Here is a 19,033-nt window from a genome sequence, read left to right as displayed (position 1 = left end):
CCCTAGTGGTGGCTCACAGGCATAGCACTTTGTGAAAGACCCGTTCAAGTTGTGAAACAATGCTTCACGTCTGACGGTGTCTTTGTTTTCTTTGCTTTTCTTTGTTTTCTCACGAGGGGAAAATAAGTATGAATGAGCTTTTGAATTTGAATGATCATTATTAACATGTTATAAATGTTCTAATGGCTTCAATCTCTTTTTTCTTCAGACGCCCTGTCGTCTTGTTAATGGAAGCCATTAGTGCTCGAGTGAGCAACAGGACTAAAATAAGGTCCCAATCACTCGAGGCGGATTACGTTTGAGAAAATTATATTATAATATAATTATATTCAATGATATCATTATTTCTGGCATGCCCTCACAGAGCAACGTCATGGTATTCCAACCAACCAAATATGTAACCCTTTGTTCTCGCTCAGCCTCAGCTGGCGAGCCTGTGTGCCGCGTCCTCCAGGGGGCGCTCTGCCGGCTGCCACAGGTCTCAGCAAGAGGGGCTACCGCTGGAGGAGGCCGACTCAGAACCCCAGCACCAGGCCCAGCCGCAGTCCGGTACCAGCCCACAGCCCGCAGCCCACTGCACCCCTGGGGAGGAAGGGTCCAGGTCCTCCACCGACACATCTGGAGGCAGCCTGGGAGACGCAGGTAGGACCGACTCACCACCACCACCGTCAACTACAAACACACTGCTTCACTCAATATCTGAGAAATAAAATAATAATAATAATAATAATAATAATAATAATAATAATAATAATAATAATAATAATAATAATAATAATAATAATAATAATAATAATAATAATAATAATAATAATAATAATAATAATAATAATAATAATAATAATAATAATAATAATAATAATAATAATAATAATAATAATAATAATAATAATAATAATAATAATAATAATAATAATAATAATAATAATAATAATAATAATAATAATAATAATAATAATAATAATAATAATAATAATAATAATAATAATAATAATAATAATAATAATAATAATAATAATAATAATAATAATAATAATAATAATAATAATAATAATAATAATAATAATAATAATAATAATAATAATAATAATAATAATAATAATAATAATAATAATTCATTACATTTATATAGCGCGTTTCTAGACACTCAAAGCGCTCCCCACAATGTAGGGTGGAAATTGCCTCCTGCACCACCACTGGTAGCACCCAACCTTGGGCTACGCAGGCTCAATGGCTGCCTTACACTGGCACCAGACACACATCACACTACACACAATGGCTGCCATACACTGGCACCAGACACACATCACACTACACAATGGCTGCCATACACTGGCACCAGGCACACATCACACTACACACAATGGCTGAACGGCTCAGGAGACAGGGATTGATATCAGCCAATTAGGGGGAAGGGATGATTAGGTGGCCTTGATGTCAGAGACCTGGTTGGGAATAATAATAATAATAAAACCAATCTTCTTTTACTATCACGCACTTTGCAAGTAATCTACCGTGGCTATATTACTGTACTATGCTAATATATCTTTACTGCTGTGCACTCAACACTACACAGGTACACATGTATGATTGTGTGTACCTAATACGTCTTATCATTGTTTGTACATAATTGTCTGTACATGTCTGCTTCTGTTTGTACATGTTTGCAAATGCATGTGCTATGCATCTGCTAATGTATGTGCTATGCATCTGCTAATGTATGTGCTGCCATACATAGCTATCATGTCTGTTTGTCTGCATACAGAGTATTTGTGCTTATGTTTGTCCTAACAGAAAATATTTATATACATATGATGGTGAGGAGACTGTACATTAGGAGGCAGTGGGTGGGTGGGAGAAAATATATACATACGGTGGGGAGGAGACTGTCCATTAGGAGGGGGGTGGGTGGGTGGGAGAAAATATATACATACGGTGGGGAGGAGACTGTCCATTAGGAGGGGGGTGGGTGGGAGTCTCACACATTTACAGTAATGTGTGTTGTCCCTGTTCAAATAAAGTCTACAGTATATACAGTACCTACTTATACACCTGCATATAACCCATATCACTCTGTATGATAGCATGTACAATAAGGCTGTATATACCGTATATAATATATATATTAAGGCTGTCAAAGTTAAGGCGGTATTAACGCTTTAACGCCCTATTCTATTAACGGCACTATCTTTTTAACTCACGATTAACTTTTTTATTTTTTTACTAGACTTCACTCAGGTGTATTATTGATACTCTCATTGATACTATGTTTGTTTCTGACTCAAAGTGTGTGTGCGTGTGTGTGTGTGTGTGTGTGTGTGTGTGTGTGTGTGTGTGTGTGTGTGTGTGTGTGTGTGTGTGTGTGTGTGTGTGTGTGTGTGTGTGTGTGTGTGTGTGTGTGAGAGATAGAGAGAGAGAGGGGGGGTGAGAGAGATGAGGAAGGGGCAAGAGAGAAAGAGAGCTGGGAGAGTGTGTGTGTGTGAGAGAGAGGGGGGGGGGCGGAAGTGTGAGTCCTCAGCCCTTGTGTGGGTGAATGTAACAAGTTCCTAACGTTTTCTTTCCCCTATTATTTCATGCACACTTTATTCATTGTTTTAAATTATTATTTTATTTTAATAATAATAATAATAATAATAATAATAATAATAATAATAATAATAATAATAATAATAATAATAATAATAATAATAATAATAATAATAATAATAATAATAATAATAATAATAATAATAATAATAATAATAATAATAATAATAATAATAATAATAATAATAATAATAATAATAATAATAATACATCTATCTTATATAGCGCTTTTCCAGGTGGTCAAAGACGATTTACATGGGTAGGAGAGACAAAACTATGGCAAAACAAAAACAGGACAAAAACAGAACAAAAAGAATACATGACAAAATAAAATAAAACTGACAGAATTAGAGGTCAAAAGCAAGATTGAAAAGGTGAGTTTTGAGGGCTGATTTAAAAGATGTCAGGTTGTTTGCATCACGGATATGGCTGGGGAGGGCATTCGAGAGGGAGGGGGCAGCAGCAGCAAAGGCCCTGTCGCCCCAGGTCCGGAGATTGGTCGTGGGAGGTGTTAGGAGGTTGGCATCTGCAGACCTAAGGCGACGGGTGGGCGTATGACGGTGGAGGAGGTCGGACAGGTAGGGAGGGGCACTGTTGTTGAGGGCTTTAAATGTGATGAGTAGTATTTTAAAATGTATCCTGTATTTGATTGGAAGCCAATGGAGGTCGTGGAGGACGGGGGTGATGTGATCAGAGCGACGGGTGGAGGTGAGCATGCGGGCAGCAGAGTTTGACATATTGGAGTTTATTGAGGATAGTGTTTGGTGAGCTGTAGAGGATGCTGTTACAGTAATCTAGTCTTGATGAGATGAATGCATGAACCAGTGTTTCAGCAGCGGAGAGTGATAGGGAGGGGCGGAGACAAGAAATGTTCCGGAGGTGGTAGAAGGCAGATTTGGTTATGTGGTTCACATGGGGGAGGAAAGAAAGGGTGGAGTCCAGGATGATGCCAAGGTTACGGACGTGAGTGGAGGGGGTGACAATGGAACCATCAATATTTAGGGAGAAATCCTGGGTGTGGCTGGTGAGAGATTTTGGACCGATGATGATGATTTCTGATTTATTGCAGTTTAATTTGAGAAAGTTATTTTGCATCCATGTTTTGATGTCTGTGAGGCAGGTGGTGAGGGTGGAGAGAGTGGCTGGAGTGATAGTCTTGGTGGAGAGGTAGAGCTGAGTGTCGTCTGCATAACAGTGAAAACGGAGGCCATGTTGGCGGAGAATCAGACCAAGTGGAAGGATGTAGAGGATGAAGAGAAGGGGACCAAGTACTGAGCCTTGGGGGACACCATGAGTGATGGGGGCAGTGGGGGATTTGCAGTTGTTGATGGAGATGAATTGGTGCCTGTGTGAGAGGTATGATTGGAGCAAGGTGAGGGGGATTCCGGAGATGCCAACGGAGGACTGGAGACGAGTGATGAGGATGGGGTGACTGATGGTGTCAAAAGCAGTGCTGAGGTCTAGGAGAATGAGGATGGAGAGGGAACCAGAGTCGGCAGAGAGGAGTTGTCGTTGGTGACCTTTAGAAGAGCAGTTTTGGTGCTGTGTCTTTTTTTTTTTGTGTCGGATTGAAAGTTATCATAAAGGTTATTGTTGTCGAGGTAGGATTTTAATTGGGAGGCAATGGCTCGCTCAATTATTTTTGAGAGGAACAGGAGGTTGGAAATGGGGCGGAAATTATCAAGGGTTTCAGGGTTGAGACCGGGTTTTTTTTTGTAAGGGGGTGACAGAAGCTATTTTGAGGGCGGGGGGAAATAGGCCAGTGATCAGAGAGGAGTTTACAATGGAGGTGATTAGGGGAGAAAGGGCAGGAAGACAAGCCTTGACTAGGATGGAGGGGATAGGGTCCAGGATGCAGGTTGAAGTTTTCATTGTAGAGAGAATGGTGGATAGGTCCGATGCGGTGATTTCAGTGAAGGATGTAAAAGGGGGGTTATAATTTTAAGTTATTTTGTGCATCACTCTGTTTTGAATTTGATGCAAATTTGCAATGCTTGAGGGTCATCCTTTTGTGTTAAATGGCTGCATAAAGCAAGCATTTGTTGACTCTCATGTTGATAAGAGTATTAAAACTTGGAACTTGAAAAATATCTGTTTAAGGTAGATAAAAAAAGAAAAAAAGCTATTAATTTGCGATTAATCGCGAGTTAACTATGGACAATCATGCGATTAATCAGATTAAATATTTTAATCGATTGACAGCACTAATATATATATATATCCACATCTGTCTGTACTAGGGCTGTCCCCGACTAAGGATTTGGATAGTCGACTATGATTGGCCGAAATTAGCCGATAGTCGACTATGAAAAAGAAAATTGTGCTTAATGTCCTCTGCAAAAGCATGCAATTGGTCCACTGATGGATACATCTTGATATTTGTCTAGTCTAGTGTGTTCATTAGATGGGTGAAATCCTCTTTCAGTGCCTCTGTGCCTGTTTTCGTATGCAGTTAGCCTCTGGTATGCGTGCCATTAGCGTTAGCCACGCTAGGCCTCTTTTCTTTTGGAAAGAATGTTAAAAAAATTAAATAAAATATATATATTTTTTTTGTATTCGACTAAGAGGTTGGCAGTCGACTACGGCTCCTTTTTCGATCGATTAGTCGACTATTCGACTAATAGGGGTCAGCCCTAGTCTGTACATACCTGTATATAATCATATTTACATCTGTAGATACTATCTGTACATATCCCTTACCTACTCTTACTAGTTACGCTGCTGGCCAGTATCATATGAAAGAAGAAGAAAATGTGCCAAGCGACTGCGCAGAGGGATACCTGGTGAAGCTCCCCAAAAAAGGCAACCTGAAGGACTATAACAACTACAGAGGCATCATGCTCACATCTGTGCCAGGGAAGATTTTGAGCAGGATCATCCTGGAAAAACTGTCCAAAGAAGTGGACAAAGAATTCCGAGAAGAACAAGCAGGTTTCCGACAGGACAGATCATGTACAGATCACATTGCCACCCTCTGCATTATCATAGAACAGACTCTGGAATGGAACACATCTCTCCACCTCACATTCATCGACTTCCACAAAGCATTCAACAGTCTCTAGACATAGACACTATATGGAAACTCATGGCACATTACGGTATCCCAACGAAGTTCATAACCATCATCCAACAGCTGTACCTACAATCATCCTGCAGAGTAATACACAACGGCCAGCTCACAGACAGCTTTACAGTAGAGACAGGAGTCAGACAGGGCTGCCTACTGTCCCCTTTCCTCTTTCTTCTGGCAGTCGACTGGATCATGAAACAAACCACAGCCGAACAAAATCTGGGCATTCAGTGGACAATGTGGCCTCAATTCGCGGATTTGGACTTTGCCAACGACATAGTCCTCCTCTCACACACACAAACACAAATGCAGACCAAACTCACAAAACTTGCCACAATTACAGCTACCACAGGACTACACATCAATAAAGCAAAAACAAAGGAGATGAAGATGAACCACAATTTAGAAGAGGCCGTACAACTGGACGGAGAGGTACTGGACGAGGTGGACACCTTCACATACCTGGGAAGCATCGTGGGGAAGGACGGAGGCAGCGACAAAGACATCAAAGCAAGAATAGGGAAGGCAAGAACAGCATTTTTAATACTGAAGCAAACATGGAATTCAAACCACATCTCCACAAAGACCAAACTCCGCATCTTCAACACCAATGTCAAATCAGTTCTATTATACGGAGCAGAAACATGGAGAACAACAAAAGCAACCTCAAACAAACTGCAAACCTTCATAAACAGATGCTTACGACACATCCTGGGAATCTACTGGCCAAACACCATCACAAACGAACAGCTCTGGCAAACCACTCAACAAGAACCACTTGAAACCCTAATCAAACGCAGGAAATGGGGCTGGATTGGACACACCCTGAGAAAACCATCCTCCAACACAACCAGGCAGGCCTTAACCTGGAACCCACAGGGGAAGAGAAAGCCAGGAAGACCCAGAAACAGCTGGAGAAGGTCTGTCGAGGCGGATCTCAAGGAAGAAAGAACATCATGGAAGGAAGCAGAGAAAATCGCCCAACACCGAACCAGCTGGAGAGATTTCATGAATGACCTATGCTCCCCAAAGAGCAAAAGGGTTTAAGTCAAGTCAGTATCATATGACTTACTACCATAGTGTCTTTATACCTGTATCACTGTACATATTAATACTACAACTCAAGTCAAGTCAAGTCAAGAGTTTTATTTGTCACGGCATACGGATATACAATGAAATGCGGGTGGTCTTGCCCGCAACGATGTGCAATTGGTACAACATATAACATATAATAGAATCCAATACAAAAAGAAATGTGCAATAAAATTGTGCAATAACAGGTAGTAGGTAACAATAAATTTGTGCAATGACGGGTAACAGTTGACAGTTAACAGTAGTAGTAATAGTAGTGCAATACACTGTTACTGTTGCTAATACTAATTTAAAGTGGCCTTTCAGTACATACTGTACATCTGATTAGCACTATTACTCAGTAGTACTAATTTATATATTTTATACCCAGTTTAATCACCTGGGCCCAGTAGTTTAAAACGTTTAATCTCAATCAGATCCGATCAGCTTTTGAAATCACTTCTTTTGTGATCCAGGTTCAGACAACTCGGCCAGATTTTGTCCAGTATTTAAAAGCAATTAAGGATAGGACCACTCTGACTTTTCAAGATTACTAGATCCTGAATATCAGTGCTTTAATCCTCCATCTAGTCAGTGGATATGAAAAATAATACAAGGATGACAAGAGACCACATTGCAAAATATGTCTAATTATATTTTTAACACATAAAGGACATAAAATCATAATGGAATTGTAATAAAAAAAAAAATCCCACTAGGGTAACAACAACAAAACATTCATTCCAAGGTAGCTGGATCATCCAGGCGTGCTTTGAGGAGCTGAATTCTAATGAGGTTTCAGTTTGCTGAAGGTGATGACAGATGATGGACTTTTTGTTTGTTGAAGATATTTTTTCTTTAAACTAAATTACATTTGTGATTGACAATCATTGTTGTGATATTTTTTATGAGCATAAACATGTATGTCGTCAACATTTGGTTGAAAACAAAATAGGGCACAAACATGACCAAATTTTTTTTTTATAAAATGTATTTGTCATGAAGACTAATCATTTTTTATTATTTCAGTTAACAAACTTTGCCATGTTATTAAATTGAAACATATTTTAAAATAAATTCTATAGTACATTTTGCTCTGGTAACCCACTGGAAATCCACCCCTCTGATGGGATCAAGATAATCCAATCCTGTGTTGTCGGTTTGAACTACCCGCTTTGAATATTTGATCCAGATTAAAGCTTGGATTTGATTTTCTGATCTGATCGGATGTCAAAGTGATCCTAATCCTGTTTTTTGGATTATCCGATCAGAAAGGGATTCAAAATGTTGAACTACTGGGCCCTGTACATTGTATATTACTGTTGTACTTCCCCCACCACTACTACAGTAACATGAGAACAATTAGGTAGAAAGGGTTAAAGAAACAAATGGCAGCACTATGAACATTATGTAACTGTCTTCATTCTGTCACCATGGACACCTTTGATCTGTACAGTCTTCATCAGACGCCTCTAATTTAAGATAATAAATTATACGCCTCATAAATGGAACTGTAGCATTTTCTTTTGAAAGTAGATATATATTTCCTGAAAGTGCGCTTTGCTAATTATGTCGTGAGAACACTGGTGGGAAGCTAATTTGTTGATAATTAGTCATTATGATCTGACACTAGTAGTATTCTTAACAGTGTGAATGAATGTGAATTAATTGCTAATGAATGTGAAATGGCAGGTGTTGCTGTCATGATATTAAACCAGACCAGCGTTCATCAGTCATGATATTAAACCAGACCAGCGTTCATCAGTCATGATATTAAACCAGACCAGCGTTCTTCAGTCATGATATTAAACCAGACCAGCGTTCACCAGCCATGATATTAAACCAGACCAGCGTTCATCAGTCATGATATTAAACCAGACCAGTGTTCATCAGTCATGATATTAAACCAGACCAGTGTTCATCAGTCATGATATTAAACCAGACCAGCGTTCATCAGTCATGATATTAAACCAGACCAGCGTTCTTCAGTCATGATATTAAACCAGACCAGCGTTCACCAGCCATGATATTAAACCAGACCAGCGTTCATCAGTCATGATATTAAACCAGACCAGCGTTCATCAGTCATGATATTAAACCAGACCAGTGTTCATCAGCCATGATATTAAACCAGACCAGTGTTCATCAGTCATGATATTAAACCAGACCAGCGTTCATCAGTCATGATATTAAACCAGACCAGTGTTCATCAGCCATGATATTAAACCAGACCAGCGTTCATCAGTCATGATATTAAACCAGACCAGCGTTCATCAGTCATGATATTAAACCAGACCAGCGTTCATCAGTCATGATATTAAACCAGACCAGTGTTCATCAGCCATGATATTAAACCAGACCAGTGTTCATCAGCCATGATATTAAACCAGACCAGCGGGGCGGTCAGGTGGCGTAGCGGAGATTGCGTTCGTCACCAACGCCGGAGATGCTGGATTCGCGTGTTCGAATCCAGCTCCCGGCGTTGTCACCAGCTTGGCTGGCCGTTCACACTAATACAATTGGCAGTATTAAAGGGTGGGAAAGCTGGCGGGTGGGTCCTGGGCGGTCGGGGCGCCTGCTCAGCGAGGGTAGGATCTGGAGAGAGGTAGTGCGGCCTCCCACACGTTACAGTCGTTACACTCTCCCAGTGAGAATCTGCGCGGCCAGGCTGGCTGCCGGCAGGCTGCAAATGCGTCGGAGGAAAGCATGTGACAGTCTCCGGCCTCTCGGACCAACAGTAGGGGAAAGTGCGCAACAACCAGGAAGGGTGGGATGGGAGAAAAATCTGAAAAAGAAGGAGGGGGAAAAAGATTTTAAAAAAAAATAAAAAAAACAGACCAGCAAGGCGGCTGGGTGGCCCAGCGGACAAGGCGTGCGTCACCAACGCAAGAGACACTAGTATCGAATCCAGCTGTCAGCGTTGCTTCCGGCTTGGCCGGCCGTCATACTGGCTCGATTGGCAGAGTCAGCGGGAGGGAAGCCGGTGGGTGGGTCTGGGTCGTTGTGGACAGCGACTCCTACAGTTCGGTCGGGGCGCCTGCACAGCGAGGGAAGGATCTAAGAGAGGTAGTGTGACCTTCCACACGTTACACTCTCCCAGTGAGAGTCCGCGCTGCCAGGTGAAAAGAAGTGGTGGGCTGGGTACACATGTGTCGGAGGAAGCATGTGATAGTCTCCGCCCTCCCAGACCTACGGTAGGGGGTAGAGTGCGCAACGACCAGGAAGGGGATTGGGAATTGGCATAACGACTAACATTGGGAGGGGAGAAAAGCAGAAAAAGAAGGGGGGAAAAGATAATAAAAAAAAAAGATTTAAACCAGACCAGTGTTCATCAGCCATGATATTAAACCAGACCAGTGTTCATCAGCCATGATATTAAACCAGACCAACGTTCATCAGCCATGATATTAAACCAGACCAGCGTTCATCAGCCATGATATTAAACCAGACCAGCGTTCATCGGTCATGATATTAAACCAGACCAGCGTTCATCAGTCATGATATTAAACCAGACCAGCGTTCATCAGTCATGATATTAAACCAGACCAGCGTTCATCAGTCATGATATTAAACCAGACCAGCGTTCATCAGCCATGATATTAAACCAGACCAGCGTTCATCAGTCATGATATTAAACCAGACCAGCGTTCATCAGCCATGATATTAAACCAGACCAGCGTTCATCAGCCATGATATTAAACCAGACCAGCGTTCATCAGCCATGATATTAAACCAGACCAGCGTTCATCAGTCATGATATTAAACCAGACTGCAGGTGGTTGTCACTCTTTGCTCAGGTCCCTTGGGACCTAGCAGATCTGAGGTCTGTTCTCTAATCAAAACACCAGTCAAGTCAACTATATCTATATAGCAAATTACCTAGGGGCGACAGGGGCTCAGGAGGTAGAGCAGTCGTCTGGTAATCCGGAGGTTCCTGGTTCGATTCCCGCTCCTCCCGGGCAGCGTGTCGAAGTGCCCTTGAGCGAGACACTTAACCCCTAAATTGCTCCCGATGAGCAGGTTGGCACCTTGCATGGTCGCCTCCACCTTCGGTGTGTGAACGTGTGAGTGAATGGGTAGAATGTGAGGCATAAGTTGTAAAGCGCTTTGGATAAAAAGCTGTTATATAAATGCAGTCCATTTAGCGCTTTTAACACAAAACAAGGTTTGATCCAAAAAGGCCCTTGTTGCAAGACAAGAAGTAACCCTACAACACCCCTCTGGTCATTCCTCAGACGGCTACAGCCACCAGCTCTGCGAGGCGGAGACCCCGCAGGAGAGCGACGCCTCGGACCTGGGTGGTGCCGCCGCCGCCGGCCCGGGGGGGCAGGGCGGCTGTAAGGCGGTGCTGACCGGCCTGCTGTGTGGCACGCCGGTGAGGTGGGAGGTGGTGTTCGACATCGAGCCCTACCTGAAGGGCCGCGAGCGGGAGGAGAAGGTCCACGAGGAGCTGTGGAACGAGACCTTCCACCACCTGGCCGGGCGCTCCATCATACAGGACTTTGAACACATGGCTGAGAAGGAGTGCGAGATCGAGCACGGTGAGCGACCAGTACATCGGGGTCATCCCCATGTTCCCCCAGCCCTATGTTCCCTCAGCCCTGTGTTCCTACAGCCCTATGTTCCTACAGCCCCATGTTCCCCCAGCCCCATGTTCCCCCAGCCCTGTGTTCCTACAGCCCCATGTTCCCCCCAGCCCTATGTTCCCACAGCCCTATGTTCCCCCAGCCCTATGTTCCCCCAGCCCTGTGTTCCCACAGCCCTATGTTCCTACAGCCCTATGTTCCTACAGCCCTATGTTCCCCCAGCCCTGTGTTCCCACAGCCCTGTGTTCCTACAGCCCTGTGTTCCTACAGCCCTACAGCCCTGTGTTCCTACAGCCCTGTGTTCCTACAGCTCTACAGCCCTATGTTCCCACAGCCCTATGTTCCTACAGCCCTATGTTCCCTCAGCCCTATGTTCCCTCAGCCCTATGTTCCCTCAGCCCTATGTTCCCACAGCCCTATGTTCCTACAGCCCTGTGTTCCTCCAGCCCTATGTTCCCACAGCCCTATGTTCCCCCAGCCCTGTGTTCCTACAGCCCTACAGCCCTGTGTTCCTACAGCCCTACAGCCCTGTGTTCCTACAGCCCTATGTTCCTCCAGCCCTATGTTCCCACAGCCCTACAGCCCTGTGTTCCTACAGCCCTGTGTTCCTACAGCCCTACAGCCCTATGTTCCCACAGCCCTATGTTTCCTCAGCCCTATGTTCCCTCAGCCCTATGTTCCTACAGCCCTATGTTCCTACAGCCCTATGTTCCTGCAGCCCTATGTTCCCACAGCCCTATGTTCCCACAGCCCTATGTTCCTGCAGCCCTATGTTCCCACAGCCCTATGTTCCCACAGCCCTATGTTCCCACAGCCCTATGTTCCTGCAGCCCTATGTTCCTACAGCCCTATGTTCCCACAGCACTACTGTATGTTCCCCCAGCCCTATGTTCCCACAGCCCTATGTTCCCTCAGCCCTATGTTCCCACAGCCCTATGTTCCCACAGCCCTATGTTCCCACAGCCCTATGTTCCCACAGCCCTATGTTCCCACAGCCCTATGTTCCTACAGCCCTATGTTCCCTCAGCCCTATGTTCCCACAGCACTACTGTATGTTCCCCCAGCCCTATGTTCCTGCAGCCCTATGTTCCCACAGCCCTATGTTCCCCCAGCCCTATGTTCCTGCAGCCCTATGTTCCTACAGCTCTATGTTCCCCCAGCCCTATGTTCCTACAGCTCTATGTTCCACCAGCCCTATGTTCCTACAGCCCTATGTTCCCCCAGCCCTATGTTCCTACAGCCCTATGTTCCCTCAGCCCTATGTTCCTACAGCCCTATGTTCCCACAGCCCTATGTTCCCCCAGCCCTATGTTCCTGCAGCCCTATGTTCCTACAGCCCTATGTTCCCACAGCCCTATGTTCCCACAGCCCTATGTTCCCCCAGCCCTATGTTCCCACAGCCCTATGTTCCCCCAGCCCTATGTTCCCTAAACTATGAAAAGCTAAGACAGTTACAAGTCGACACAAAGTGGTCAGAGATCATACTTTTTAAATGCAGCAAGAGAAGGAAGAGCCTTCAGCTTCAGAGTCAGTTGGAGGGCGTTCCAGGTGTTGGAAACATCAATGGAAAAAGCTGGTTCTCCAAGTTCAAAGCAAAATGGAGGAACCCTGAGAACCCTGGAAAAATAACAAAAGATAAACAATAATAAACAATAAAGAAATACCAATGATATCATACCATCCAACCTTTTCATAAAGGACACAGTGGTGGGTATCATATCTGTCACCAGTAATAAATCTGAGGGCAGAATTATAGACGGAGTCCAAAGGTATAAGAGTTGAAGCTGCAGCCTGCCTATAAATCACATTTCCATAGTCCAACATTTAAAACAGCTTTGGCAATCCTCTTTCTACTAATCAGAGGAAAGCTCTGTCTACTTCTGTACAGGAAGCCAATTTTCTGTTGCAGCTTGGAAGCAAGAATATCCACTGTAACTGAGGGGTACAATTCCCTGACTGTATTGTTAGATATGATATTTAATACCACTACCTCATGTACTTTAACTTCTGGCCACCCAGTACAAGATATAAGTATGATGAACACTTTCCCACCTGATGAAACGAACCAACACAAATGTACCAAATCGAAAGTTTAATACAGCAAAGGGTGTATACAACGATCACTTAATTACATTTATGATTTGAAATATGGAATATGCACTTTTATGGCAAATGAGTATTCGTAGGTAAATCAACATTGAATGTCCAATCTCTGGTTGCGCAGGGAGTAAGTATACAACCTGGAATATTTAGGAAACGATAGCGATGGTACTTAAATGATTATAGCTGGATACACTAAGGGGGGGGGGGGGTCCCGCTGGTTGTAAGACAGTAGGAGGGGGGGGTTAGAGAAGCCACTGGCGGTATCCCATCTGGCCGACGGTATCCCATCTGGCCGACGGTGTCTTGGGAGAATCCAAAGTCTTGGACACGGTGCCCACAGAACCTCGGGCCGCAGACGAATACAGCTGGACCCTCTGTGGAACGGTATCTGCCGGTCCACAACGGAGAGACGTGAGGCGACCTCACGTGTAGAGCGCCGTCTCACCTGGAGTCCTCTCCGGGGGGTAATTCCAACACTCGGCAGTGTTGGCCTTTATCCATGGAATAATCAAAGCACACAAAGCATAATCCAAGCCGTGGAAGGCTCGCCGTCGTCAGGGTAGAGTAATCCAATATACAGGTCCAGTCGCTCTTGGCCCGGAGGTCCTCGGATGCAATCACCACTAGGGGTCTGACCAGCCTGGTTAAGCGTCCAGATAACGTCAGGAACGATGGGGGTACTGATAACTGTAGAACTCTAACCGAACGATGCACCATACATAAATAGACTACTATTAGCTTAATAGAATACGTCCAACTCGACGGTATGGTGCCAAACTATGACCATTCAACTATTAATCTACACGGTATCTCAATGCCTATTCTGGGCCAAGTAGGCCTTACTACACCACACGTGCGTCGTGGGGAGGCTTTTGCGTCTGTCACTCTGTTGGAGGGTAAAGAACTGGACTAAAAGAAAGTTCTACTTTACGAGCGCCATATATATATGCGCTATGAACAAATAGTACCATTCGTATTTCGCCCGACATATTACTGCGCGGAACCGGGGGTTGCCTCGACATGTTAGGCGGCACGATTGAACTTGGACCTAGGGGTATGGCAACCTGGCGCCAGGTTCTCGTCCAATGGTAGAATGAAACTATTATGGGCTGTTTAGTAGAAACGGGGATATTCAATGCATATTGTACAAGGAATATACAGGGGATATCAAACGATATACAAATACAATTAAATATATATATATAAATAAATATACATATTCGGTTTAATCTGATCCTTCACAACAGCCGCCCCCTAATTAGTCCCACCTAATTAGCTAAGCAGAGACAGATTAACCGCACTGTCTTCCACTCAAGGTCCGCTGTAAGGGTCAGTCAACTCACAAAGTCATAGGGTCATGGTCATCATCGATAGTATCTGGGAGTCGGGGCAGTTCTATGAGCCTCGCCACGGGACGTGTGTAGGTGCGCCCTTGGACGAGTACTTCAGCTGCTCGGACCTTGCCATCGGCACCGGTGATCACTTTGCTTACGCGGCCAGCCGGCCACATAGCTCTGGGCAGTGACTGATCAATAATCATGACGACTGTTCCTTCTGTCAAATTGTCTCTCTCTTTTACCCACTTCTGGCGGGTCTGTAGAGACGGTAGGTAGTGAAGTAGGAAGCTGCTCCAAAACTTGTCAGCTAGTACTTGGCTGTACCTCCACATTCTTCGGCCGTTCGCTTCTTCGGGCCTGTACATTGTCTGGGGTAGCGCGGGGTCCAGCCGCCCCATTAGGAGTGTGTTGGGGGTGACTGGGTCGACATCTGCTACATCACTGGAGACGTAACCGAGGGGCTTTGAGTTCAATACTCCCTCGATCTCCGTGAGGACTGTCATTAGGACTTCCTCTGCCACAGTCTGGGCTCCGAGTACGGCATACAGGGCTGTCTTTATAGAACGTACTTCTCGTTCCCAGGTTCCACCGAAGTGGGGTGCGTTCGGGGGATTAAACTGGAAGTCAATCTGGGCTGGAGCGAGGTGGGTCTTAAGTTCTGGGCCCATAGCTTGGAAGCTCTCTCTCAGCTCTCTTTCTCCGCCTTTGAAGTTGGTCCCGTGATCAGACAACAATGTAGACGGTTTTCCTTTCCGTGATGTGAATCTCCGGAAGGCCATAAGGAATGAGTCTGTGCTCATGGTCGGAAGGAGCTCGATATGTATCGCTCTGGTGGTCATGCATTTGAATACAATACCCCACCGCTTCTCGGTGCCTCTTCCTCTCTTTATATACAACGGGCCAAAACAGTCCATGCCTGTGGAGTGGAATGGCTTGTCGCCGATTCGGAGGCGACAGGGGGGTAGGTCAGCCATCCGTGGTATGCTGGGCTGTGCGCGCCACTTACGGCAGTCTAGACAGGTTCGCTGGAAGCTCCGTACTGCTTCTCTCCCTTGCAATATCCAATAACGACGTCTGATCTCCGCGAAGACTCTCTCTGCTCCTGCGTGGTGTACATCCTCGTCGTATTTCTTTATGATCAGCTCTGTGACCTTGTGTCGGCTGTTCAAGACGATCGGGTGCTTAATGTCATCTGGTAGATCGGGGGCTCTCCGCAGGCGACCACCCACTCTGATGAGATTATGTGCGTCACTCTCTGGTGCCAGGTGAATCAGTCTGCTGTCTGATGGGACGGGGTTTCCTCCCTGTAGACAGTCTAGCTCATCGGGGAACGAGTCTCTCTGGGCTCGTTGTAGTAGAAGAAGTTCTGCTTCTTCGTAGTCAGCTGCTGACATGTCAGTGGTGGACTGAATCTCTGGGTGGTGCCGCAGGAATGTTCTTTGTTGCGCACTCTCTAGGGTAATGCAGTCATCTATGTTGGGGTCTGTGGAGGCGACAGTGCTCAGTCCACAGAACATAGGCTTCTTGTTCTCAGCCTCCTCGTTACTTGCTTCCCTCGGGGTGGGCGTAGGCCAATCTCCTTCCGGGAGCTTGAGGAATGCTGGTCCGTCACTGTAGATGTTGCGACGGGTTAGGTCATCCAGGGACATTCCCCGGGTGATGACGTCAGCTGGGTTGTGTTTGGTATCCACATACCTCCAGCTTGCTTCTTCTGTTAATTCTTGAATCTCGGTGACTCTGACTCCCACAAAGACTTTGTATCTGCATGAATCAGACTTAATCCATGTGAGTACTGTCGTGGAATCTGACCACAAGATTGTTCTATGCACCGGAATGGTGAGTTCACGTTGGATTAACGTGGCTAGATGCGCTCCTGCGAGGGCTGCGCAGAGCTCTAGACGTGGGATAGATTGTTGCTTACGTGGGGCTATTCTTGAGCGGGCCAGTATGAAAGCAGTGTGTATCTCTCCTCCCATCTCTTGGGCACGCAAATAGGCAACCGATCCGTAGGCTACTTCGGAGGCGTCGCTGAAGACGTGTAGCTCAATCTCGCATGTCTCTGGCCTCACTGTGGTTGGGAAGTAGCTGCGGCGTATATTGACACCTGGGAGTGAGCGGAGTTCCGTCTCCCACTCTCTCCATGTTGAGGCAAGGTGTGCGGGTATTGGGTCGTCCCAGCCCTGGTCCTTGTCCCATAGTGCTCGTACAATCATCTTTGCCCTGGTGGTGTAAGGTAGAATACATCCCAACGGGTCATATTGTCTGGCGAGTGTTCTGTACACACTCCGTCTGGTGGTCGGTATCGCCGCCGACCTTCCTTGCTCTGGAGCCAAGGGTTTGTGTCTATAGTGGAGCGAGTCTGTTTTGAAGCGCCAGACTAATCCTAGTGTCATTTCTTGGGCTTCTCCTGGGATTGTCGCCATCCAGGTCTCGCTGCTGGCAGCCTTGTCTGCGGAGGAGAGGCTGCGCAATACGTGCGGGTCACTGCTGGCCCACTGCCTGAGATCAAAGCCTCCTTTGATTAGGGAGGCGTGTAACTTGATTAGGAGAGCCTCGGCTTCTTCTTGAGTCGAGACGCTTTGTAAACAGTTGTCCACGTAGAAACTGTTCTTCACACTGTGTTGGACCTCTTCATCTGCTGCTGGGTCCTCTGTGACGTGTTTCTGTAGTGCAAATGTAGCACAGCACGGGCTGCATGTGGTTCCGAAGGGGAGTACTTCCCACTGGTAGATGGATGGGTTCTCATCTCCGATCTTCTCTCTCCATAGGAACCGTAGCAGAGGCTTGTCCTCCTCTACTAGTCTCACCTGCAAGAACATCCCTTTGATATCCCCGCTTATAGCCACCTTGTCCTGGCGGAAGCGCAGTAGCACGCCTAGTAGGGAGGGGCCGAGTGTGGGGCCGGGCAAGAGCTCTTTATTCAGATTTTGGGATCCGATCTGGTAGCTGCAGTTAAACACAATGCGATCCTTGCCATTGTGATGGACCTTGTGATGCGGCACGTACCATGATTCGGTCGTCTGATCGGCCTCTTTAATGTCAATCTTTGTTACGTGTCCCGCTGTGATTAGCTTCTCAATCTCAGCTCGGTACACACTCTCTTGAATGGGGTCTTTTGCTAGGCGCCGCTCTGTGTTCAGTAGATAGCGCTCCGTGGCGTCTTTCTTTGCGTGAAAGGTGGGCATTCCCTCTCGCCTCAGGAGTGGAGTTGCGTATCTCATCACTCCGCCGACTGTGACTCTCTTTGTCCCCTGCTCGAGTAGGTTGATGGCGTAAATGTCTTCTTTAGAGCGAATGTCTTTCTTTTCGTTCTTAAAGGGCATTGTCTCTAGGGTCCATAGCCTCTCGACATGCTGCAGGAGAGTGGTGTCTTCTTCTGTCGTTCTGGAGTGGAAGCAGCTAGTGGCTGCTGTTCGGTTGAGAGATTTAGCGAGGGGGCCTTGCAATGTCCATCCTAGGCGGGTCTCGACTGCTGCAGGACAGCCTCGGGGGCCTGTATGGACCCGGTCAATCGGGACTATGAGTTCTGCATGGTCGGAGCCTATCAACAGGGTCGGGGTAGCGCCGTCTATGAGCGGGATAGGTAATTGACGCAGGTGCACATATTTATCCATCAACTTGGTGACAGGGTAGGTGTACTGCGATAGTCCTATTTCTTGGCTGGTGAAAGCATTTGTGATCTTGTACCGTCGCTCTGGCTGCCCGTTGGCTGCGATAGTGAAGGAGACATTCTCGCCCTTTATCGTCTTTAAATCTCTTCTTATTGTCCGAATCGTCATTTCGTTCTTGCTCCCCCGCAGTCCCAGCTGAGTCGCAGCGGAGGCGAGCAGAAGGGTCTTCTCTGACCCGTCATCAAGGACGGCGTAAGTGTCCATGACTTTATCTTGGTAGCTCAATGTCACACGGACTACCTTTAAGAGCACTTGAGCTCCGTTGCTGCTGGCGGGGTCAATGTACATGACACTTGCCTTGGTGCCGCTCCGTGGTGCAGGTATAGGCCGTCTTCCGTTACTATCGTGTAGTATATCTAGATGGGCTCCATCGCACCGGCTGCACCTTTTCTTTAGGCGGCATTCGGCTGCCATGTGGGGCAGCGCACATCGATAACAGCGCCGGTTGGACTTTATCCATTGGCTCACTTCTTCTGCATTCATCTTTGTGAATGAGTCACATTGTGACAGCCAGTGTTCTTTCTCACAGTAGGGACACGCTATCTTCCACTTCTCCTTTCTCGAGGGGGTGCTGTGACTCTTACTGCTCGGTACTGACTCTGATTGGTG

At 46.0% G+C, this 19,033-nt stretch overlaps 1 protein-coding gene across 1 annotated transcript in view; it reads left to right on the top strand.

The window, feature by feature from the left end:
- vwa5b1 (von Willebrand factor A domain containing 5B1) overlaps nucleotides 1–19,033 on the top strand; it is a gene marked incomplete at both ends in the record, with an annotated part of 142,186 nt that overhangs the window by 96,603 nt on the left and 26,550 nt on the right. Inside the window, 2 exon segments of the mRNA XM_084333349.1 lie at nucleotides 420–642; nucleotides 10,963–11,268. Coding sequence (XP_084189475.1) covers nucleotides 420–642; nucleotides 10,963–11,268 — 529 coding nt within the window.

This window comes from Notolepis coatsorum (genome assembly GCF_963971535.1).
Source record: "Notolepis coatsorum genome assembly, chromosome: 17".
NCBI classification, from domain to species: domain Eukaryota; kingdom Metazoa; phylum Chordata; class Actinopteri; order Aulopiformes; family Paralepididae; genus Notolepis; species Notolepis coatsorum.
Note: the sequence above shows the minus strand (reverse complement) of the source record. Positions and strands in the feature narration are given on the sequence as shown.